The 23403-nt window shown below is 34.4% G+C and overlaps 2 protein-coding genes across 11 annotated transcripts; one reads left to right on the forward strand and one right to left on the reverse strand.

Annotated features, from left to right (window-relative positions):
- The first annotated feature begins 5372 nt into the window (after nucleotides 1-5372).
- LOC18053738 (formin-like protein 18) lies at nucleotides 5373-17062 on the forward strand. Of its 9 annotated transcripts, none has more exons than XM_024178379.1 (19): nucleotides 5373-6111; nucleotides 6501-7201; nucleotides 8340-8561; nucleotides 8727-9864; nucleotides 10006-10699; nucleotides 10821-10947; nucleotides 11090-11161; nucleotides 11659-11757; nucleotides 11893-11934; nucleotides 12239-12319; nucleotides 12415-12465; nucleotides 12566-12647; nucleotides 13254-13348; nucleotides 14293-14364; nucleotides 14441-14557; nucleotides 15276-15344; nucleotides 15458-15524; nucleotides 16156-16576; nucleotides 16814-17062. In XM_024178379.1, exons 1-18 carry the CDS (start codon nucleotides 6039-6041, stop codon nucleotides 16335-16337), a joined length of 3984 nt encoding a protein of 1327 aa, XP_024034147.1. In that variant the 5' UTR covers nucleotides 5373-6038; the 3' UTR covers nucleotides 16338-16576; nucleotides 16814-17062. The 9 variants fall into 9 exon arrangements, with proteins under 9 accessions (XP_024034147.1, XP_024034146.1, XP_006450291.1 ...); XM_024178378.1 differs by having other exon boundaries at nucleotides 6501-6969; nucleotides 7057-7201; nucleotides 8727-10699; XM_006450228.2 differs by having other exon boundaries at nucleotides 8727-10699.
- A 105-nt stretch (nucleotides 17063-17167) lies between these two features.
- On the reverse strand, nucleotides 17168-19626 carry LOC18053739 (WRKY transcription factor WRKY76). Of its 2 annotated transcripts, XM_024178387.1 has the most exons (5): nucleotides 19570-19626; nucleotides 19149-19478; nucleotides 18347-18604; nucleotides 18124-18243; nucleotides 17168-17851 (listed from the first exon to the last, which is right to left on the reverse strand). In XM_024178387.1, the coding sequence occupies exons 2-5, from the start codon at nucleotides 19176-19178 to the stop codon at nucleotides 17483-17485; spliced, it is 777 nt and encodes a 258-aa protein (XP_024034155.1). In that variant the 5' UTR covers nucleotides 19179-19478; nucleotides 19570-19626; the 3' UTR covers nucleotides 17168-17482. The 2 variants fall into 2 exon arrangements, with proteins under 2 accessions (XP_024034155.1, XP_006450292.1); XM_006450229.2 differs by lacking the exon at nucleotides 19570-19626 and having other exon boundaries at nucleotides 19149-19527.
- Nucleotides 19627-23403: the final 3777 nt, after the last annotated feature.

Genomic DNA, 23403 nt, shown 5'->3' on the forward strand with positions numbered 1-23403 from the left:
TTTTGCCCCAATCATGATTGTCCATCCATTATTGAGTTGCCTCATACAACCATACATTATACAAGACATATTTCTTTATTTATTGCTCACCTTTTTTTTTTTTGTAATTTTTGTTTTTCTATAATTAAAAAGAAAGTAAAGAATGTTTGGATATAAGCATAGTCCATTTTGAACCCAAATATTTAAAGGAAAATTATCCACCGACCACCTTTTTTTTTATTTTTTTAAAAATACAGAAATCTTTTTTTTTTGCAGCGTCCCACCTGAAGTTAACATTTTTTTCATTGGTCCACTCTCGTTATAACACTGTTAGAACTTTGCTGACATCATAAGGGTAAAATTATCATTTTACAACGACACAATAGTGGATAGGTGCAAAACAATATAACTTTAAGTGGAATTTAACAAAAAAAATTAAGAATTGTGTATTTTTTAAAAAATATGAGAAAAATATGGTAGGTTGATAATTTATCTTTTACGTTTGAGGGTAAAAAGTCATTTAAATAATATTCCGTTAGTTTTCTTAATGGTCTCCAAACGGAAGTGGAAAAGTGAAAAAAAAAATGTAACTTCAAGTGGATTCCAGCAAAAAAAAAAAAAAAAGAATTGTATATTTTTAAAAAAATTGAAAAAAAACAGATAGACGGTAGATAATTTCTCATATTTAAATGATGTACGTTGTTCATCTCATAGTCTATAAATTGACTTTAGATATTATATGGTTTGAAAAAAATAAAATTAAAATACAATGATTGATTGGAGCATCGTACTTAAATGGATTGATTTTACGTTTAAATTTTTTTAAATTTCAATAATCTTTTAGTCGTTAAGGTATGCAAGTGAATGATTCCTACTTTATATTTTCTTTAGAACATTTGATTAGACAAAAATTAATGTTAGAGAGAAACAACAAAAGTATACGGGACATTTATGCGACATGATAAATATATCAATTTAAAGGCGCGGGGCGGTGACGTCAAAGTGGATATAAAACTTGGTTTTTTTTTTTTTCTTTAATTAAAAGTTAGGTCGATTTTGTTTTATCATAGAGCTTCGATTAAAAAAAATAATACTAATTCAAATAATATTTGCAAGTTTATATGGTCTTTTTATATTAAAATGTTAAGGACACGTGCTGACGAGAGGCAAAACAAATGAAATCATGGATATTAGCTCGCACTTGTCCGGTAGGGCAAGATGAGCACATTCCCGTGTGACCAAATTTAATAATGAAATTACTTGAATCACTTTCCTTTTCCCCTTATTTCGTGAACTTTTTTTTTTTTTAATCCAAAAAAAAATGGAATATAAAGTTAGAATAACTGAAAAGGTTATGACGTTTTTCGTTTTCACTCCATTACGTATTCTTATATTATTGTTGAGCTCATTAATTAACTACTTGCAAATATAGGTGGCGTTTGCTTTTTTTTTTTTTAAATCTAAAATTTAAATAAACCTGAATTAGTATGGATTTTGAATAGAGCTGAATGTTTGAAATTTAAATGATATATTGTTCTTTTGTTTGAATCGTTAAAATTAAACATGAAGTTGTTTGTTTTTAACTTAAAATATTTGAAAACTGGTATTTTATATTTATGCCTTTACATATTCTAAATATTAAAAAAATAATAAACATCTCAAATAATATAAATAAGATAATATATTATCATTACATAAATCGTGTTCAATTGAATGCAACCCTTTAATATTCTAAATTAGACTATGTTAATTAATGTTATTGTAGTTTATGATGTTTTTATATGAAAAATATTCATAAAAAAATATGAAGATAAACAATGTTAATTTGAAGGAAATAAACAGATGAAAATAATAAAAGTCTATCATTGTATTATCACAAGTTATAAAAGATTGGTAATAATGTTAATTATTAAATTTCATTTGGGTAAGAATGAAAATTATTTTATTAAATATGGATATTTTGGATAATATCTTTTATTCAACTTTTTTAGATTAAGAAAAAGCTCATAAATTTGGCTTGATAACTTAATGACTAAGAATTTTCATTAAGTTAAAAAAACACAAACTTAATGACTTAAGTGATTAAATTAGTTTAATTAAATCATTATGTAAAAAAAAAAACAAACAGCTCCATAAGCATTTAAGTTTCTCCTATCGTATCTCATGAATATTTTATGAGTAATGATTCAAGTACAAACTCTTGTATAAATTTATTTTGTATAAACTGATGTGGCATTAGCATAATGGGACAATAAAAATACAAAGTAATAAAACACAAATCATGTGGACCAAGAAATATCTAATTCAACTAATTAAATCATGCTACATTAGTTTGTACAAAAAAAAATTGTACAAGAATTTATAGTTATATTATTACCCATATTTTATTGCTAGCCACATATTCACATTCTTTTTTTAATATATATAATTCAAAATGTAAGACGTTTACATTAGAACCCAAAAAAAAAAGATTGTTTATGATTATGCAAAAGTGTGAGTAGATATCTTAGAGTAAAATACTTAATTTCATAATCAACGCTTAGTAATATTTCCTTGTCAATAGCATTTATCAAAAATATTAGTTTCCAAATATTCCTACACACACACACACACACACACACACACACACACACATATATATATATAAGAGAAAATGCTACTTTCTCCGGGTCAAACCCCGAAACTCATCCTAACGACGCCGTTTCATCTTTTTTTTTCCTCTTTCATTCTCCTTAAACGATGCCGTTTTGGCTAAGGCAAAACCATTGCTTTCTCTTTCTCTTCCGTCTTCCCCTTCCTCTCACAGCCATTCACGATCCATTCATATCTCACTGCCAAATTCAATGACATACACTTAGTAGGTGCAATAGCAAAGCATCTGATTTTGTTCCTCTCAATGTTCCCCAACTTGTCCAGATTCTGAACCACAATCAACACCAACAATGCCACCACCCCTGCCCCCAATGAATGCCCAACAAATGTCAAAGTATAATTTGGGTTCCTGTCAACCAAGCCCCTTAAAAATTCACACTCGGCGTTGAAAACCCACCTTGCAGCCTTCAATGACCCATTGTGAACATATCCACCATCAAGCTTTGTCTGCCCAAGTTTGTTATCAAGCAAAACTGCATAACCACCTTCTTTTGCTAGGTTAAGCCCCCTAATTGCCAAAACTATATCAGTTTTTTTTTGTAAGACAACCCAATCTGGATTGATTATAGAAAAGACGAGAACGAGGAGACTATGCAGGCATCCTGTATTTCAGTTCAAAGAAGGAAAATGGAACGAGGCAAACGAAGGGGCAGCTGGGTTCTGAAGGATTTGCAAACGAACGTGGCTGTCGGTCGATGAAGAGAACGAAGAGAAGATAACAAAGCAATGGGTCTGTAGTTGGGTTAAACGAAGAGAAGGAAGAAATCAGAACAAAGAAAAAAAAATAAAAGCAGAACGATGTCGTTTCAAAACGAATCAAAACCAAAAAAATAAAGAGCCGAAAACGACGACCTATGCTGCCGTTTCGGGGTTTGACCCGAGACAAATAGCAGAACTCATATATAAGTCCAGATCTACTTAAGAAAAGACACGGGCCAGGGTCATTTTTGTGCTAAATTATTCATTACAATCTCATTTTGAAAGAGGGGAAAAAAAGCAAAAAACAAAATAACATATAAAATAAATCTGTAGAATAATTATTAAAAAAACACGAAATCAAAACTATTTAATCTCACTTTTTTTTTTAAATTTTTTTAACAGAAAGAATACTATAGATTTCAAGTAGTATCTAATAATTCAAGCCCAAATACTAATGTGATATTCATCCACTAGATAATATTAATTTCATTATTTATAAAATTATTTATTAATCTATATCAATATTTAGTAGATAAATATCAGTTAACTTTGAACAATAAATTGAAGTACTGTTAAGTAGCGCTTATTTTTTATCTGAAATTTGAATGAATATGAATGTATATGTCAAAATAATATTTTATTTTTTATTTTTCACATTTGATTTACAAGTGGTAAGTTGTTTGTTTTCGTAAACTCAAAACATCGTAAATATAATATTTTTACACTTATGACGATGAAAATGTTATATCATCTGACAAAATTTGTTACATTTCATGATTGGAATGATTGAGTTTGAGTTTTGATGGGAAATCATCTTTTTGCATAAGCATTTGTTTTGCAGCAATGTATCCATCTAACGTTAAAAGACTTAAAAATGAATAAATAGATCTTATCAAAATAAATAAATAAATAAGTAGATATATATCATGGAGAAAATCTTCATGCAGACTCTACTTCTGACTTTTAGATTCAATGCCTTTACGCAATTGGTTAAATTTCATTATCAACAAGATTTTCTCTACCCATCTTTTAAAGTTTTTTTTTTTTTGGGTTCTTAAAAATCATATTATTTATCTTGTGAAAGTGACTCTCGCAACTTCCATAATTATTTTTACTCAGAAAACAAATCGAAACATTTGATGACAAAAGCCAAATCAAATTAAAGTGCCTTTTAAACTTCAAATTTAGAAGCATAAGTACAAGTGAAAGAGCCTTGATTAATGGTGAATCAAGCACTTTATAATTAAATACAATTAACTTCCAATTAACTAATGAATTGCAAGACCAATTAAAGTGGGAATCTGGCATTCTTTTTGGCCAGATATTGCGCCACGTTATGTGAGAATGATGTTGAGTTCACTAAACGAAAGTTGTCCCAAAATTAACATCACTTTATTTTATTTTATTGTTATACCTAATGTCATAAAATAAATTAACACCCAGCCACCCACTCTTAAAATTGCTCACAAATGCTCCTCCCACTGTGTATTAGATTCGGTGGGGCACTTGATTAAGATTCATAAGCATAAAGCATGTAATAAATAATTATTTTAATTGCATTATCCTTAATCGCACTAAGCTTCCTTAGGTTATGTTATAATCTAAAGATAAAATGTTTTTAATCTTATGACAATAAAACAGTTAATTGCTTAATTGCAAAATGGTTTCATAACGTTAAAGAAAAGACAAAAATTTAATGAAATTTAAATCAGTAGTGGTACACATTTTAAATTTTTTATCTTAAAAAATTATCTTAAATGATGCGTCATTAATTGAGTGATTGATAATTTTTTATAAAATTTAAATAAATTAATTATATTATCTCATCAATTAATTAATAAATAATACATTATTTAAAATAAAAAATTTAGAAAGTATAGTATTATTAAATTAAATTGATGAATGAAACCACAAGTACGAACATTCATTATTACATGACCCCAAAATTCATGAGCAGCGCACGTGGTGGCCATATGATACGTACCCGATTATATTTTATTTGCATCTCAAGTAACAACAATAACCAAAAACAAAAACAAAAACAGAAAATTAAAATCAGAAAAGCAAATCGCTGTCGTCATCATCACCCAAAAACGCAACACGGAGGCACAAAGACGGGCGACGTTGAGACAAACCTCGGATTCCCTCCAGCAACTAATCTTATTAAAACGACACTGGAATATTCTTAGCTTCTTCATTCTCTTTTCCAATTTTCTCTTTCATGTTGATTGAAAGCTAAGTTTCTGCTCAGGTAGAGAAAAAAAAAAAAAAGAAACGCAAGTGTGAATGCGAAGACAAACGAGGAAAAGAAAATATGCCCATGCCCATGCCCACATAAGTGTTCCGTTCCTTTAAGAAGAGGCGAAATCCATTCTGGTTCCTGAATATACACTCAGTCTGTGCAATGCCATCATTTTTCTGATCTGGATATTTCATTAGCTGCACCTGGGTGCGTTCTTGGCTTCCATGCGGAATTTTGTCGAAGAGTTGTAGGGCATTTCTCTTTTTGGGAGGGTTGGTTTTTTTCGGATCCTTTGAAGATAGAATAGCTTTCTGGTTCCTGAATATAAAATGCCGTCGTTTTTGTGATCTGGGTGGGTATTTCGTTAGCTGAACCCGGGTGTGTTTATACTTAATGCGGCATTCTGTCGAACAGTCGTAGTGCATTTTTTTGTTAAGTGTGTTTTTTCGAATCGTGTGAAGAACGAATGGCATTATTTAGAAAGTTTTTCTACAGGAAGCCTCCTGATGGGCTATTGGAGATCTCTGAAAGGGTCTTTGGTATGTGTTTATTTGCTTCAGTTTTTTATTTGGTTTAACGTATGGCTTTCGAATATCTTATGAAGAATATTGCATGAACTTTTTGTCATTGACATACCATACAAGTATAAATTGGATAATGTGCGAGATTGTACTGGAAATGGAAATGAATTAGAAAAAAACCACACAAATTAGCTCAGTGCTTAGTCTCTAAATCTTGAGAAAACTTCACCGAGGAATTATTTTTTGTTAGTATTATTGTTTTTATATTTCTAAAGGCGCAATGTTACATAAAAGAAATTACCACTCAGCCTTGCAAAATATTCTTTCTGTATGCTAATGACGATTCATCATCAAACTTATTATAATATGAGAGTTTAACTTCTTCTGGCTGCTCTTGCATCACGTAGTCTTCGATTGCTGCTTCACGACTGACATTTTAGAAGAAGAAGAGTATAAAGAATATCTGGGAGGCATAGTGGGTCAGCTCCATGAATACTTTCCTGAGGCTTCGTTCATGGTGTTTAACTTTCGAGAAGGAGAACACCAAAGTCAGATCGGTCAAGTTTTGTCAGAGTATGATATGACTGTAATGGACTATCCTCGCCATTATGAAGGTTGTCCATTACTCACAATGGAAACGGTCCATCATTTCTTGCGTTCAAGTGAAAGCTGGCTCTCCCTTGGGCATCAGAATGTGCTCTTGATGCATTGTGAAAGAGGTGGGTGGCCAGTCTTGGCCTTTATGCTTGCTGCCTTATTGATATATAGGAAACAGTTTACTGGGGAGCAGAAAACTTTGGACATGATTTACAAGCAAGCACCTCGTGAGCTTTTGCAGCTGATGTCACCACTGAATCCATTGCCTTCACAATTGAGGTACCTTCAGTATGTCTCAAGAAGGAATGTGGGCTCAGAATGGCCTCCGCTGGATAGAGCGCTTACTTTGGATTGTGTTATTCTTAGAGTCATTCCTAATTTCGATGGAGAAGGGGGTTGCTGCCCAATATTTAGGATTTATGGACAAGATCCTCTAATGGTTGCTGATCGAACTCCTAAAGTTTTGTTCTCAACACCAAAAAGGAGCAAACTTGTTCGGCACTACAAGCAGGTGGGTTTTACTCTTCTGTTTTCTCCTCTTTGATCTCAAATTTTATTAGTGTTTCCAACCAGAATATTAAGATTCTTTCTTATGTTTGTTCATTTCATTTTTATTTACTTAGAACAAATGGTCCTGCTACCATTTGTCTCTTTCTTAAGGTAGTACTTTTATTGTTGTGTGATATATTTTCACTCTTAGTGGACCGTATTTTTTGGACTTTCTGATAGGACACTGTACATGTTTTGTCTAGTTTCTTTTAATTGTTTAATGATCGACACCTTTTAGGTGCGGAAATCATTTGCAGTGTTCCTGCCTGGGGTTGCGTATGATAAATACATGATTCTATACCTGTTTTAGTGCTAGGTATTTAATGTTTGTGAAATTGCATCTATAGCACTTTCTGACTCTGAACAAGATAGTTGCCCTTGATGTTATTGGTAACCTGTTCCATCCTCAGCGCAATATCTGTGCATACTTAATTTCAGTGAGGATCTTTCTATTTACATAAGCAGAGAGAGTTTTTGGAATGTGTGAAGAGGTTTTAGATTATTGTTTTCCTTATTAAATGGGAAGGGTACTAAGGCTCTTGTCTATAGGCCGCCAAAATGATGCATCATGCATACAACACTGCACAAATGATTTTTTAATTTCCTCTGATGGCTTGCTGTGTTTGTGTGATGCCATTTCAAATCAAAGGACATATTACACAGCAATATTTTGATTGATTTTACGATTGCAACATTGATATTTCCAGTCAAAATTAATCTGGCAGAAGCAACATTGAGATTGCTTCAATAAAGAATCCTTACTTAAATATAACAAGAGGCCTGCTAGAGTCATTACATTATTTACCAAGTTGGAAAGTTTAGGATCTAGTGTCATCTGCTATACATATGGCAGCAGAGAAGAAATAATACAAATTCCATTTTTTTTTCCAATAACTTTTTTTTCACTTTTCTTAATTTTGGTTTAGAATGTTTACTCTGCAGCCGTGGCAGATGTTTATTTGCTTCATTGAAGGTCTATTGGGGAATTACATGTACACTATGACCAGAATTTTCCCCCCTTTCCCAATTCTATAATTCGAAGGTATGTTGTCCACAAACTAAGGAACGGATATATTTACAACCTTCAAATGTTGTTGCAGGCAGATTGCGAACTTGTAAAAATTGACATCCATTGCCATATTCAAGGTGATGTTGTGCTAGAGTGTATTAGTTTGGATAGTGATCAAGAGCGTGAAGAGATGATGTTTCGGGTCATGTTCAACACAGCCTTTATAAGGTCAAACATTTTGATGCTTAACCGTGATGAAATTGACATCTTGTGGAATTCTAAGGATCTGTTTTCCAAGGAATTCAGGGCAGAGGTATCTACTTGCTTCTCCCTCTGTTCTACATGCTGAGCATTGTTTGAAGTTAAGATGGAATTCCCCTTCCCCTGGGGCCGAAAAAAAAACATTTTAGTAACAAAATTGTTTCCTTTTTTATCAAATAAAAAATCGATGAAACTAATATATTCTGTGTGGATGAAGGTTCTTTTTTCAGAGATGGATGCTGCAACTTCTCTTGTTTCAGTTGATTTGCCGGGCATAGAGGAGAAGGATGGCCTTCCTATTGAAGCATTTGCTAAAGTTCAAGAAATTTTCAGCAATGTTGATTGGCTAGATCCAAAGTTGGATGTTGCAGTAAACATGCTCCAGCATTTCACACCATCAAATTTCATCCAAGAAAATCTGGAGACTGCTCTAAATGCAGAAAAAGGCAGCATTATGATAGAATCAGCTCTCGAAAAAGATAAAGAGCAACTAAAATTGAAGGCACCAGACAACATCGGGGGTCTTGCATCCATTTCTCAAGGGAAACCATTCATGCCATCTGTTAAACCAGCCCTAGATGCAAATTCATTCAAAAAGAAGAATGAACCCAAAGAGGTGCTGGTTTCTCTCCAACAGCCTGCTCAACCAAAGATCATTTCTCCAAGATTACCTCAAACTTCGTCGTCTGCTTCACAAGGTTCACCTATATCAAGATATCATAGCGCACCATCATCCCTTGGAATCACAGCTCTATTGCATGATCATGACAAATATATTCAAGAAATCACACAGCAGGTGAAAAGATCTCAACCTGCTGTACCTACTTCTCCTTCCGTTACAAATACAATGAGACCTCCACAACCTAGTCATGTATCTACTCCATCACCAACACCACCACCGCTACCATTTCAGCCTCCCTCTGCACGAGCTTCATTGGTACCTCCTAAAATTATCCAAAAAACTCAGGTAACCCCTCCTCCTCCCCTTCCGACTCTGAAGGCAACGCAGTCTTTTCTTTCCGAACAACCTGAAACCACATCACAAAGTATAGAGCACTTATTATCAGACCCCTCCACTACATCTGCCGCAAATTCCGCAGGGGGTACTCCTGTTACAGAGACCTTGCATTCAGATGCACCTTCTCCACCACCTTCCTTTCAAGAGACATCTCCATCTTCCACTCTCCCGCCTCCTCCTCCACCTCCACCCCATTCTTTTCCTGGAATGTCTCAATCTTTTGTTGTAAATAACTCATTTTCAATTCCTCCTCCTCCTCCACCTCCACCCCCACCCCATTCTTTTCCTGGAATGGCTCAATCTTTTGTTGTAAATAACTCATTTTCAATTCCTCCTCCTTCCTCACCCCCTTCATTTTCAAGAATATCTTCAACATCTTCCTCTGACAAGAACTCATTTTCAGCTCCCTCTCCTCCTCCCCAACCCCCCTCACTTTCAGGAATATCTCCAACTTCCTCTGCCAAAAACTTATTTTCAACTCCTCCACCTCCACCTCCACCTCCTCCCCCTTCCCCTTCTCCTTTTTCAGTAACATCTCCATCTACCTCTGTTACGAACTCTTTTCCAAACCCACCTCCACCTCCACCTTCTCCACCCCCTTCTTTTTTAGGAACATCTCTGTCTTCCATTGTCAATAACTCAGTTTCAATCCCCCCTCCTCCCCCACTACCCCCTATGGTTGCTTCATCAACTACTTCCTCTGTCTTTTGTCCACTAGCTTCTAAGAGTTCAGCAATCACCTCTAGACCTCCTCCACCACCTCCACCTCCTTTACATTCTAGGGGTTCAACTAGTATGTCTTTAGCACGACCGCCGCCACAATTACCTGCTTCCAATCTCCCTCCAGAGAATTCTTTGTCTCATAATTCAGCACCTGTTCCGCCTGTGCCACCTCCACCAGCTCCTTTTGCCAAAGGGTTATCATTGTCAAAGGCTAATGATGTGACCCCTCCATCTCATAGTGGAGTTAGTAATGGTAACATCCCTCCAATTCCTGGACCTCCTTCTGGTGCTCCATTTAGTGCAAAAATGCGAGGTTTAGCACATGCAAGTCCCAGGCTTCAGTCCCAACCTAGAAAAAACAACCTGAAACCATATCATTGGTTAAAGTTAACAAGGGCAATGCAAGGGAGCTTGTGGGCTGAGGCTCAAAAATCTGATGAAGCTTCCAAGTATGAATCATTTTGCTAGTGTCTGTTCTTTCTTTGATTCCAACTCTTTATTTTTGTGTTGATGCATATGATTTTCCTGCCATTTTATTGTTCTGATATTGTTTTTTGGGGTGTGCCTCAGGGCTCCGGAATTTGACATGTCAGAACTAGAGTCTCTTTTCTCAGCAGCTGCTCCGAACTCAGATCTTGGAGGCAAAAGTGGGAAGTCAAATCGCCGTTCTGGACCTAAACCTGAGAGAGTCCAGCTGGTAATCAGTCTTTAGTTTTGGTTGAATGTTATGAACAGTCAGTCCATCAAACCAGTAAGGTTTGGTCCAAAAGTTTGATGGCAACTAGTTAGCTAATCTACAGGACAAATGAAGACTCACATGTTATTTATTGGTTTTGCAGATTGAGCTTAGGCGGGCAAATAATTGTGAAATTATGCTCACAAAGGTTAAAATTCCTTTGCCTGATTTGATGGTAAGCTATTCTTTTATGGAGCTTTTTTGCAAGTAAACCTCTTGACAATCTCAACTAAATACCAAATGATAACTTTTAATGTTTATACATTGTAAATGAAATTGTGACGATTGTGAAGTTACTAGCTACTCTTTTTCAGACTCTCTCTTGCCTTCTTTCCCGAGGATATGTATGGTTAAAAATTATCTAGTGGAATTTGAATTTTTAAGTCACTAAGTATTGCTCAGGGAGGAAAAGGACGCTGGGGTTGGGGTAGGGGTAAATCTTGTTTATTAATTGCTTTTACTTCACTGTTGAAATAAAACTTGCCGCGCCTACACACAGTCACACACAACAACCGTAAATGCTCTCATAAGCATGTTGGAGACAATTTCATTTTGGATCTCCCAAGGCTTCTTGCTGATATTTTCTATTTGGAAAGTTGAAGTGCTACACCAATTTTTAGATTGCTGACTTCAACCAATGTGGTAATTATGCTAATTTCTGCTGTCTTGCAGGGTTCAGTCCTTGCTTTGGATGATTCAGCATTGGACATTGATCAGGTTGATAACCTTATTAAGTTTTGTCCAACAAAAGAAGAAATGGAAGTACTCAAGGTACTGGACATGTGTGCTTTTCCTTTTCTCTTAGTTGAAATCTCTCATTCCTTGATGTCTTTTTTTTTTCAATTACAATTGTGCATTTGTGTGTATCCTTAGTGTATATAAAAAATATTTTATATATGTGTGCAGAATTACAATGGAGATAAGGGAAACTTGGGAAAATGTGAACAGGTAAGTGGATTATTCTTTTGCTTATGCTTCTGTTTCACATTTCTGTTATTTTTCAGCAAGCCTTGTGCAGTTCCTGTGAACTGATAGTACAAATACTGGGTTGCTTGGCATTTAATTATCAGTTTAAGCAATTAATCGAATGATGGAAGAAGATATTGGTTTCAGCTGATGGTCTTTAAATGTTAGCCTCATCATAATTGACTGCTTAGATTGAATAAAACTGCAAATTGCCATATATGTTTAGAGAACTCCCTTCAACTCTCTCTTTTATTTGTTCTAATTTACATTGTGTATTTTGTGACAGTTCTTCCTAGAATTGATGAAAGTGCCTCGGGTTGAGTCAAAGCTAAGAGTTTTCTCATTTAAAATACAGTTCCAAACTCAGGTTAGAGCACAGCTTATTTAGTCCTATAGTTTCTGTGATCATTTTCATTATTGCTTTTCCAATATTACTGATGTCTTGTCATATTCTTTTTTCAGGTTTCTGACCTTAGAACAAGTTTGAATATTATAAACTCTGCATCTGAAGAGGCAAGTTTTCTTTGAAATTGACATTTATGAGTTTCTTGAAATAATGATATTTCTTTGATCATTTCATCTCTTGAACCACATCTCTTAATGTGCTCATCAGGTCAGGAATTCAATCAAGTTGAAACGGATCATGCAAACGATTCTTTCTTTGGGTAATGCTTTGAATCATGGAACTGCAAGGGGTGAGTTGACACTTCTCTCGTTAGTATTATATTTTATGTATTAATATGAAAAATATTAATTTTGACATATAGTGTGTATCACTGCATATTCAGAGAGAAAACTAAAAGAATGAGTTTGTAGGGATGAATTAAGATCATGTAGTAGTATACTCTGAAAAGTGACAAAAGATGGAAGTATGATATACATAACTAGTGTTAGGACGTGCAAAAAGTGTAGCGAATAGTAGGGAAAAGTGAACGAAAGGAGCCACTACTCTGCAGGAGTTAGTTGCTTGTGGAAATAGAGGAGGAAGGAGGAGGGGGGTTGGGGGGTGGTGGCAATTAATGGAATTGAGTCTGGGAGGTCAGCCTTTCATTGATGGCTTATTCTTTCGTTCCTCTTCTGTTTATTTATTATTAATTTTTATCTTTGGGAGTGGCATGATCATAGGTGATTCTGTTGGTTGGTGTGGACAAACACATATGCTTGCTTAGTGAAACTTATTTTCAGTCACTCAAGTCTCAAGTTATTGCCTTTGTCTGTTCTGTAAATTCTGTGTCAGAAGCACCAGTTCCTGCTGTTGTTAGTTCATTCTTTCAGTTAAGTTAATGATTTCTTTCCTGAAGGTTCTGCTGTTGGATTTCGATTGGATAGTCTCCTTAAACTCACTGATACACGAGCCCGGAACAACAAGATGACACTCATGCATTATCTTTGTAAGGTAAACCATCTCCTTTCTTATTTCTGCTTGTGGTACCATTTCTGTAAAACTTTTCTTCAAACATAATTAAATATGCAATTTCTTGTGCTTTTTGTTTTAGTCCACTCGTCTCTGTTTTTTAATTGGAAGCCATTTTCTTTTCCTCTTTTGGCTGGGATGAATGCGAGATCTTGCCTGCAGATGGTCTGTGGCATATTTCCTTGCACTGAGTAATAAGATCTTAGTAGGAGTATAAAGCATGTTGTTGGAATTTATAAAAAAGCATTGGTATCTGTTGCAACTGTTTGTGTAATAATCAACTTGTTCGTCACGCTCTGGCTTACTGAGCTAGCTTACTGTTTCTTCATTACTGGATTTGATGAATGTCAATTTGAATTTCTTGTAGAGGTCCTTTCCTTCACTTGGTGCATATTGGCTTTTTGAGTACAAAAAAGAGTGGTGGTAGGGATTCTTCAAATAAAACACGGAATGCAAGTTCGATAGAGATAGAAAGAGCTCTCATTGGGTGAACAAACCTATTATACATTGATTCCTGTGTTACTAGCTAGTGTGATAGGTAGAGATGTATTTAGGAAAAGAGGCTAGCGAGTCAGAAACCAAATCACTGCATTGAGCAGTGGACATTTGATTTCATGTATGGTAAAAAGTGCAAGGATAATTTTTCTCATCTCTCTAAAAGCATGGCTAAAATACAGGCACAGCCCTTGGGTGTAGGAGAGACTTTCATCAAGGTTTTCGAAATTTTAGAAGTTCATGTTGAATTTTAAATCTAATAGGATCTGTATGTTTTGCAGAAAAATCAATTTGAATATCAATAAATTGCGTCCTTAAGAAGTATTAATCTTATTTTTACTCCATGTATCTCCACAAAGATTACTTGAGCTTCTTTACTGCAACCTTCCTGTACCTCTTTGTAATTACATTTTGGCTTTTCCGAGCTGTAGGTACTTGCTGAAAAGTTGCCTGAACTTCTGGGTTTTCCGAAAGATCTTGTGAGTTTGGAGGCTTCAACCAAGGTACTCTTTTCTTTTTGTACTTCTATAAGTTAATTCCGTCTTTAGCATACTGGCTGAATGATTAATCATTATGCAGATACAATTAAAATTTTTGGCAGAGGAAATGCAAGCTATTAGTAAAGGACTGGAGAAAGTTGTACAGGAATTGACTGCCTCGGAAAATGATGGTGAGGTATCAGGGAATTTTTGCAAGGTAATTCCTGGACATCAGCTATATAAGTTTTCAAGTGTGTAGATGGGGTCCTCCAAGTATGCTGTTATGACTGCATTGCTGCTTAAAACATAGGATTATCTCTTTATAAGCTTTGCATTATTTCTTTTATTTAATATATTTAACCTAATTAAGCTGGGCATTTTTCTTATTGATACTATTGGTTTGAAGTGTGACTCAACTTTGGAAAGGGAGGAATGTTGCATGTAAAATCCTGTTGGGTCTTTCAGTATACTTGGTTGGGCCCTTTGCACCAGCATGATGTTTAACATAGGATTATCTCTCATATTGGGAAGAACTTGTAGGTAGTGACATCAATGCCATGCTTGAGTTTGAGTCTTATGCTTTTTCTTTTTGGCATGTGTACGCATGTGCCTGCAGACACTTAGAAACAGAAGAAAATGGTTTAGATGAATCTGACTGCAAATGTCCATGACAGGTTGATATACTGCTATGATCCTTGCATCGTTTAATTCCTAATTTGCCATGTACGACAATCATTTTGCTTGATCCAGCCTTTGTTATGAGGAAATGGCATTTATGTTGTAAACACTGTTTAATAATTGTAATCCAAATTTCAAAAATCTCTGTGTTCTTTTATTAATGTGATCAATTGCTTGTGTTTATGTTTGCACATAGCTTATGTTTCCAATTCTTCAATTGCTAATAAATTTTCTTTTTCGGGTTTGTAAATGTTTAGCTTTTAAAGGAGTTCCTTAGTTATGCTGAAGGTGAAGTGAGGTCTTTGGCTTTGCTTTATTCCAGTGTGGTAAGTATAATTGTTGATATATTTGTTTATGCAGTTGCTGTCTGACACTTCATGTGGTTGAAACATAAACTATGAGCATTATTGTACATACTTCTGAATTCAGATATTTTTAGGGTAGAAATGCAGATGCTCTGGCTCAATATTTTGGGGAAGATCCAGCACGTTGCCCATTTGAGCAAGGTACTGTTTGGTTATAACTATTTCATCTTATTTGTGCTGCTATTTTGCTGTTGCAAGGATGACAGGTTAATTAACTTTGCATTGTTTTTAGACCTTCTTTTACATCCCTAACTGTAACGAATAAAGTTCTGAACTTCAGAGACTCATTGGCCCTTCCCAAATTTGCTTGTTGAGTACCATATGATGGTTCAATAATAGTAATATTGAGTTATGGATTTTGCATGTTTTTCTGGAATTTTATAGGAGGAAATTCGGTAGGTGTCCACAAGAAGCTTAGTTTTTTGTGTATTTTTAGTTCTTGAGATGGCTTGGTTAATTATTGGCTGTCAGTGGTATGCATATCAATCATTTTGCTTGACTATATGGTGGGCATGAAATATGTGTTGGAAGTGCTGGGACAATTATGAGACAATGCCCATGGTACTGCTTTTTAAAAGTGGGGCATAAAGTTAGCTATTTTGACGTGGTTGTATTTCTGATAAACAGATGTTAAAGAAATCATTTAGTGAACCTATTGCCATGGATACTCACCTGGTAGTTATGTGTGTTTACCAAGCTTTGTATTTGAGCACTAGTTTCAAGCATGAACTCATTTAGGGCTTTTAATATATGCTTCTTATGGAATTTGTAGTTGTGTCTACTTTGCTCAACTTTGTGAAGATGTTTGTCCTAGCGCATGAGGAAAACTGCAGGCAGCTTGAATTTGAAAGGAAGAAAGCTGAGAAGGCAGTGGAAAACGAAAAGCTGAAGACTCAAAAAGGGCAGTCTGAACACTTGGTACAAAATCCCTTGAAGAGTAGCACCATCAAATGATCAATTGTTATAGGCTCTGATCTTGTTGATCATCAACACAATCTGTCGCTCCATACATCAAATATTATATTATTCCATGGACAAAGAGTTGTCCAAGGACCAAGAAGCAAATTAATACCAGAAAAAGCCAGATGAACAATGACGTGGAGAGGGAAAGAATATTTATCAAGCATCATTAATAAGCAATCAAGGGAATGATGGCTATGTATGGCAGGTCAGATGCTCAAAAATCAAAATCGGTAAGCCCGTCACACCTTCTAATTCTATATTAAGACTTGGGGTGCATTTGGGGCAGCAGCGCTGCCGCAGCACAGTTGCTCCCCACCCTATATTTTATGGAATATTCTCCTAGAATAAAAGGTGGGGAGCAACTGCGCTGTGGCAGTGCAGCTGCCCCAAACGCATGCTTAATGAGCTGTAGCGACCTTTCTATTCTTTTCACTCTATGATTGATATGTTTATCATTTTTGGAGCAGAGCTGGAGTTGCATATCCAAATCGGTGAGCAACAACGAGGCACAGCTCAAGAAATTTTGTTGTAAAAGTATTTATTAGTTCTTCACCCCATTCTATACATATTAGTTCTTTCTTATTCTTTTTTTTTTCTTACTTCCTTTATATGTTTACTGGTTATTTCTGTACATTTTGAGCTATAGGCATGTAAATGTTGATATGTAGTCTTGTAATCTTGTTAAAATGAGTAGCAAGTGCAGAATATATCTTCTTCGACAAACAGATAAGTGGTCTTATTTTATCTTTTCCATGTTGAGACGAATATGACGAACTTTTAGATTCTGATGAAGGCGAATGAAAACTGAAAATGCTCAATGCTACAGTACGAGCTTCATCCGTGGAAATTGCTCTAGAATCAAAGTACAACGTTTTGATCCAAGCTGGAGGCTCAGCTAATTCTGTGTGCCACCATTACTCAATACATAATGTGTCTTTATACTCCCTTAATTTACGAATAAGATACAGAATCCATGTATCAGTCCCCAAATGTTCACATTGGTCTATGTGGGCCATTGATGGAACTTGCAACAGCATCGGCTAAAACTATGGTGAAGCTGGGATCTTTAGTTAAGGATGCCACATATTCTTAATTTACGAATAAGATACAGAATCCATGTATCAGTCCCCAAATGTTCACATTGGTCTATGTGGGGGGCCATTGATGGAACTTGCAACAGCATCGGCTACAGCTATGGTGAAGCTGGGATCTTTAGTTAAGGATGCCACATATTCTTCAATCTTCTTTTTATCGTCACAGACTTGCATCAAGTTTCTAGGGGGTCTAGTTTCTTGATTGGACCCAGATAGAGTAAGATCAAGTGTGACATCTGATCCAAAAGAATCAGTTGTTTGATAATCTGGGCAATGTACAATTGAGCTTTTGGGTGAGCAATAATTTGTTAAAGAGGAGGATTGCCCAAGTGAGCTACATTGAACATCATGGTTGTGTTCTCCTTCATAAGTTGCAACGAGAAATGACTTGTCCTCCATGCATCTTTGAACCTAAATCCAGAAAGAAGCAAGTCATAAATTGAGCTAAACGATAAAAACTCACAAACTCTTCTCCTCCTACTAGAAAAAAGACTTGTGATTTAGTAGACTATATTGCTCATGTTATGGTGAGTGATATTATCATTTGACATTGTCGGATTAAAACACAATTTCACTATTATGTCTAATTTCTCACGGTACACAATTTCACTAATATGTTTAATTTCTTAAAGATGTCTGTATAGTAACAGTGTAACACCGACGACATCAAAATAATAAAGTACCTTTTTTTTTACAGGACATCCAGAAGAAGCCATTAAACATCTGAAATAAGCCCGAGGTGAGGGATTATCTTTAGTAACCTTTTGGCCGTACTTTCTCCATTGATGTCCATCTTTCACGATCTAAAAGTCACGATTAAGAATGAAGCAATAACTAAATTTGTGGAAACTAACTAATTAGTTCAACTGGTAAAGCCTCGCTCGCTGTTATAGGAAAAGTACTTACAAGGCTACTGTCCTTAGAATCTGCTTTCACAAAGATTCTTGATTGCTTGGCATTTGGAACAGGAGGAACTTGTGCTGTGACTCCTCCAATATTAATATTATTGTTGAAGTGATGATGATCAGAGGAGGAATATGTTCTATTAGCTTCGTGGATACGTGCCAGGAGATCATTGCATTGATTATTCATTGCTTCCACCAGATGCCTCAGATTCTCATTCTGTTTGCGAACATGTTCCAATTTCGCTTGCAGCAATTTCATCTGAAGAATCATCATTTATACAACAATTTATCCCGTAAAATAGTATTATTATACCATCAAATCACATCCACACACTCACACACACATAATTTGTTCTCAGCTATGATCAAAGCTTCAAACTATCACTATATTTGAGCATCAAATGATCATCATGAGATCATACGAGGAAATCATTTCATAAAAACCCCAGATAGCGTGAGGCACAAAGTAGAGCCCCACTCCTGAGATATCTCTTTCATACAACTCATGATCTTTTTGGGTACTTCAACACATGCAAAAATGTAAAAATTAATTGAAGAAAAGGAAAACCCTTTCTTTAGTAGAGTCGTGAACATCCATGATTTATTTATTTTACATGATCAAAAAGAGACACAAGAAACTCATTTTTCACTTTTTTTCTTTTTTGAAAGCCTCTAGATCCACCTTGAAAGCAAGAATTGAGGAGACGTGATCATTTTGGGTAGTGGGTACCTTAACATACGTAAAAATGAAGCAAGAAAAAAAAATAAATAATAATAAAGAGAGAAAACCAAAACCCGCTGACCTTTTCTTTAGGAGAGTTGTGAGAATCCATGAATTTGGATGAAGGCGAGCTAGAATTTGTTGAAAGTAAAGCTGATATATATAAATATAAGATATAATTATAATAGAGCTATAGAAACCCTAACGAATAAATGAGATAATTCGAATAGTTGGTAGCACCGAGACACCGTTTTGTTCACGCGGTTATGAAGATAAAAGAAAAAGAGGACGGACTTTGACGACCAATCCATAACTGGTGCATGGCGGCTGCTGAATTTTTCCTCTATATGGTGGGGGAGAAGAAATGAATTTGGTATTGGTTGGTTCTTTACAACCCCCCACAAGGAGATGTCTGTGAAAATCAAATGCACGTGTTAGAAAAAAAATACAAATTAACATGACTACTCATTATATATATATGGTGAAGATTTGAAAACGCATACGTAATGATATGACATCATGTACGCTGAAGTAAGCTTGCTTTTATCTGTCTTCAAATTCCTTCCCTCGTTGCATGCCGCTTTGTTTTTATGGGTCCAACGCGTTCAAAGTTTCTAGGTAGGGCTTCGTGCATGTACACACGTATTTCATTGACTCAAATTTAATCTTAATTTGTACTTAAACACGTGGATTCATCTAATAAAATCTTGTCATAAACATTGAATCCTAAACTTAAACCATTAAATCCAGAAGTTTAAGTCGGTAGGTAACATTGAATCTATAAAATATGAATTCGATTTTAAGTCATATTAGTCTTTAGAGACGAAGACTAAGACCTAAAATCTTAATTGAATCATAGAATTAGATTTTAAGAATATGTAAGATGAAGACTTAAGAAAAATAAAATGAACTATGATCATCTGGATCTCAAAAGGTTGATAAAAAAGACTAAGAAATTAAAAAAATATATATTACCATGTAAGAGTTATACAATATGTTCATCTACTAAAATCTTTTAACAACTATAATTAAGTTTAATCCACTCATCCTAAAGTTTTAAGTTGCTAAATAAGGACAAAATATTTAAAAAATAAAAAATAAAAATTTAAAGGTCACATGGATTCAAGAAGATTGAAAGATGGACCGAAAAATTTAAGGCACTTCCAAAATGAAATGTGGATCAAATTTAATCTTAATTTGTATTTAAACACGTGGATTCATCTAATAAAATCTTGTCATAAACATTGAATCCTAAACTTAAACCACTAAATCCATAAGTTTAGTAGATAACATTGAATTTATAAAATATGAATTAGATTTTAAGTTATATTAGTCCCTAGAGACGAAGACTAAGACCTAAAATCTTAATTGAATCATAAAATTAAATTTTAAGAATATGTAAGATGAAGACTTAAGAAAATAAAATGAACTATGATCATCTGGACCGAAAAATTCCAAGTACTTCCAAAATGAAATGTGGATCAAATTTAATTGAGGGCGTGAAGATCTCAACAGATTGAGACAATCTTAATCAATACCCAAGACTTTTTCAATTCTCTCGTTTGTTTGTCGCGTGACTCAAAATTCCTAGATGTCGACATGCATTATGTTCAAAATTATAAAAAAAAAAAAAAAAAAAAGGTGGTTGGCAGTTGGCACTTAGCACGTTGCACAGAAAGCACACGATTCTCTCCAGTCGACATCACAATATGTGACACGTGTTGAGCCAAACAACAAGTCATATGCAATATATTGATTGGGGAGCCCCTATGTTACAATTAATGTAACATACACACTAAACAACAACCACACAAATAATGGACCCACACAATTTGTGTGGTTGTTGTTGAGTGTGTATGTTACATTAATTGTAACATAGCATTTGCCTATTGTTAAAGAAACTTCACTTGGATACGATATTAAGATTATACAACTTCTCATCACGGTCTTACCGTTTATAGTTTAATTATATGATCAGACTCTAATATTGTTAGATAATAAACATGACTTCCTAACGTATGTGTAACACGCAGCCTATCTAAACAAATTATTTACAGAAAGTAGAGTTTTTACTTTTCTCTATCAAGTTTATCTATAAATTAATCTCTACTAAATAATTAAAATATTATTTTATAGGTCCTATTTAGAATTGAGGTGGTGCGTCTTTTAAACTACGGTTGTTGTGGAAAAAAAAAACTGTAACCATGAAACAAAAGTTAATAGTATATAATAAAGATATAATAGATTTTTTATTATATAAGTGAAAAATCATATCAACATACCTTCCAAGTTACAGTGACTGGTGTATGTGTGTGTGTGTAATCACATTATTTAATGTATGTAGATTTTTTTATTTATATATACCGACATTCATATAAATATATACAATAAATTTTTATAATTTAGCACTGCCTAATAAAAAATAATCAATTTACCCCAGCCTACCTCTTTTTAAACATATATATCATGTTAAATTACCGTCAGGAGTATAATTATAAAATAACTCAAAATATATGTTAAATGTGTTACCGTTTTAGCATCAAGGACTTAAATTGGTATGAAAAAAAAAATGATAGATCTATATATATATATATATATATATATATATATATATATATATATATAGCTGCATGCGAATCAAAAGAAGGTAAGCAATTCTTGATTAAGTTTTTTTCCTTCTTAGACGGCTAGTAAAGTTCGAGTTTTAGTGATGAAAATCAATTACAAGTATATGTAGAGAGAGAATGAGATTAATTGAATCTTGGCTAGTCCACAGAATAAGAGTCCAAGCATGTACTAATATTACCTTTCAATTAACGAGCTTGATTATAAGTTAAGACGCAAGACTTGACTTGAAGAGGCACAAAGTACCTGCATGGAAATTTATTCAGTGAATGATGACTTTTTAATTGATCTTGAGAATAGTCCTTTTGAAATCTATCAGCTATAACTATTTTTCCAAATATTTAAAGATGACGTGCTTAATCTGTTTGATAATAGTAAAGAATCTAGAAATCTAGGCAATTACTAAATGAGTTTTATTCATACCAGTTCAAAATATTGTTTGACAGAATAGATTCAAATCCTCTCTCAGGCATTTTCTCTCTCTCTCTCTCTCTCTCTCTCTCTATTAATTTTCCTAAACTGTTAAGGATCTATTGACACGTGTCATTAATAAAATTAAATGGGTAAAATTTTATTTTAATTAATTTTTATCTAAATAAATATTGAAACTCATATATGATTATTCACCATTGTCAAATTTTTTCTCTATCATCTCTTTCTACTTTCACGTCGATCACCACCAAACTACACAAAAAAAAAAAAAAAAATACAAATTAGAAAAAAAAGTGATTGACAATAAGATTTGCATCTTAATTTTAATTTTTTTCATTTGTTTATTTTTTCTAGATGGAGGGGATAGAGTCATAAATCCTTGATTGTTAATTATTTCATTCAAAGCTTGGCATTGTATTGGATCCAAATTCCAATCCAATGATTTCACACACAATTAAGACTCCATTGATTTGCATCCCATTCTTATTAAGAGCCATTTGAGTATCAGCACAATTCATATACAAACCTTACTGTCGATCTTTTTTTTAAAAAAAAAAAATTTATAATTTGCTAGAGATTGGCATCAAAGTAGAAGAGTTGAGATGAAAAGAATTTGACAGTAGTCGGTGGTCACACTTGAGTTGGATGTTTATCTAGATAAAAATTAATTAAAAAAAATTTTTTTAGCCATTTAGTTTCATTAATGACACATGTTAATGGATCATTGAAAGTTTAGGGAGATTAAAAGAGAAAATGCCTCGGAGAAGATCTGTGAATGCTGTACATACGAATATGAATGAATATGTAACACTAATTCAACATTGCTGCTTATGAGCTATTGATAACCTGGACTTTTTCGTTAGTACTCTCTCAAATTTTTCATCGCTGATTTTGAGTTTTCGATACTGCCGACTGCACTGTAATAATCCTCCTTCGGCAAACTTGTGGGCAGAAAGTCTTTGAGTTCACACGGATGGAAAGGAAGCTGCGGAGAGGAGTGGACTGTCGGCCCAAGACTGGAAGTCAAGAAACCAAAAAGACGAGGGACAGGGACAACAGAAAAGCGAAACTTTTGATTTTTTAGGTATTTTTACTCGATGATGGCCTCGAGCGAAAGTGGAAATGGACAGGGGGCTAGCCCAGTAGACCAAATTATTTGAATTTTCCGAAGGTCGTTTCCCAATCTCACCCACCATTGCAGCCCCAAAAGTTGACCACTTTGTCGCCTTCCTTTAAGGGAATAGACTTTCGCATTCATTTCTCTGTAGATATCCTACCTT

The sequence above is a fragment of the Citrus clementina genome, unplaced genomic scaffold (genome assembly GCF_000493195.1).
Source record: "Citrus clementina cultivar Clemenules unplaced genomic scaffold, Citrus_clementina_v1.0 scaffold_1, whole genome shotgun sequence".
NCBI lineage: Eukaryota > Viridiplantae > Streptophyta > Magnoliopsida > Sapindales > Rutaceae > Citrus > Citrus x clementina.

What these genes read in the sequence shown, in the direction of transcription:
- LOC18053738 (XM_006450228.2), top strand. Translation starts at nt 6,039, where the DNA reads ATGGCATTATTTAGAAAGTTTTTCTACAGGAAGCCTCCTGATGGGCTA. An exon ending in AACCTGAGAGAGTCCAGCTG is followed by an intron (nt 10,948 to 11,089) that starts GTAATCAGTCTT and finishes TTGGTTTTGCAG; the next exon opens with ATTGAGCTTAGGCGGGCAAA. An exon ending in CTTTGCTTTATTCCAGTGTG is followed by an intron (nt 15,345 to 15,457) that starts GTAAGTATAATT and finishes AGATATTTTTAG; the next exon opens with GGTAGAAATGCAGATGCTCT.
- LOC18053739 (XM_024178387.1), bottom strand. Translation starts at nt 19,178, where the DNA reads ATGGATTCTCACAACTCTCCTAAAGAAAAG. An exon ending in ACAACTCTCCTAAAGAAAAG is followed by an intron (nt 18,605 to 19,148) that starts GTCAGCGGGTTT and finishes ATGATTCTTCAG; the next exon opens with ATGAAATTGCTGCAAGCGAA. An exon ending in GATGTCCTGTAAAAAAAAAG is followed by an intron (nt 17,852 to 18,123) that starts GTACTTTATTAT and finishes TTCTGGATTTAG; the next exon opens with GTTCAAAGATGCATGGAGGA.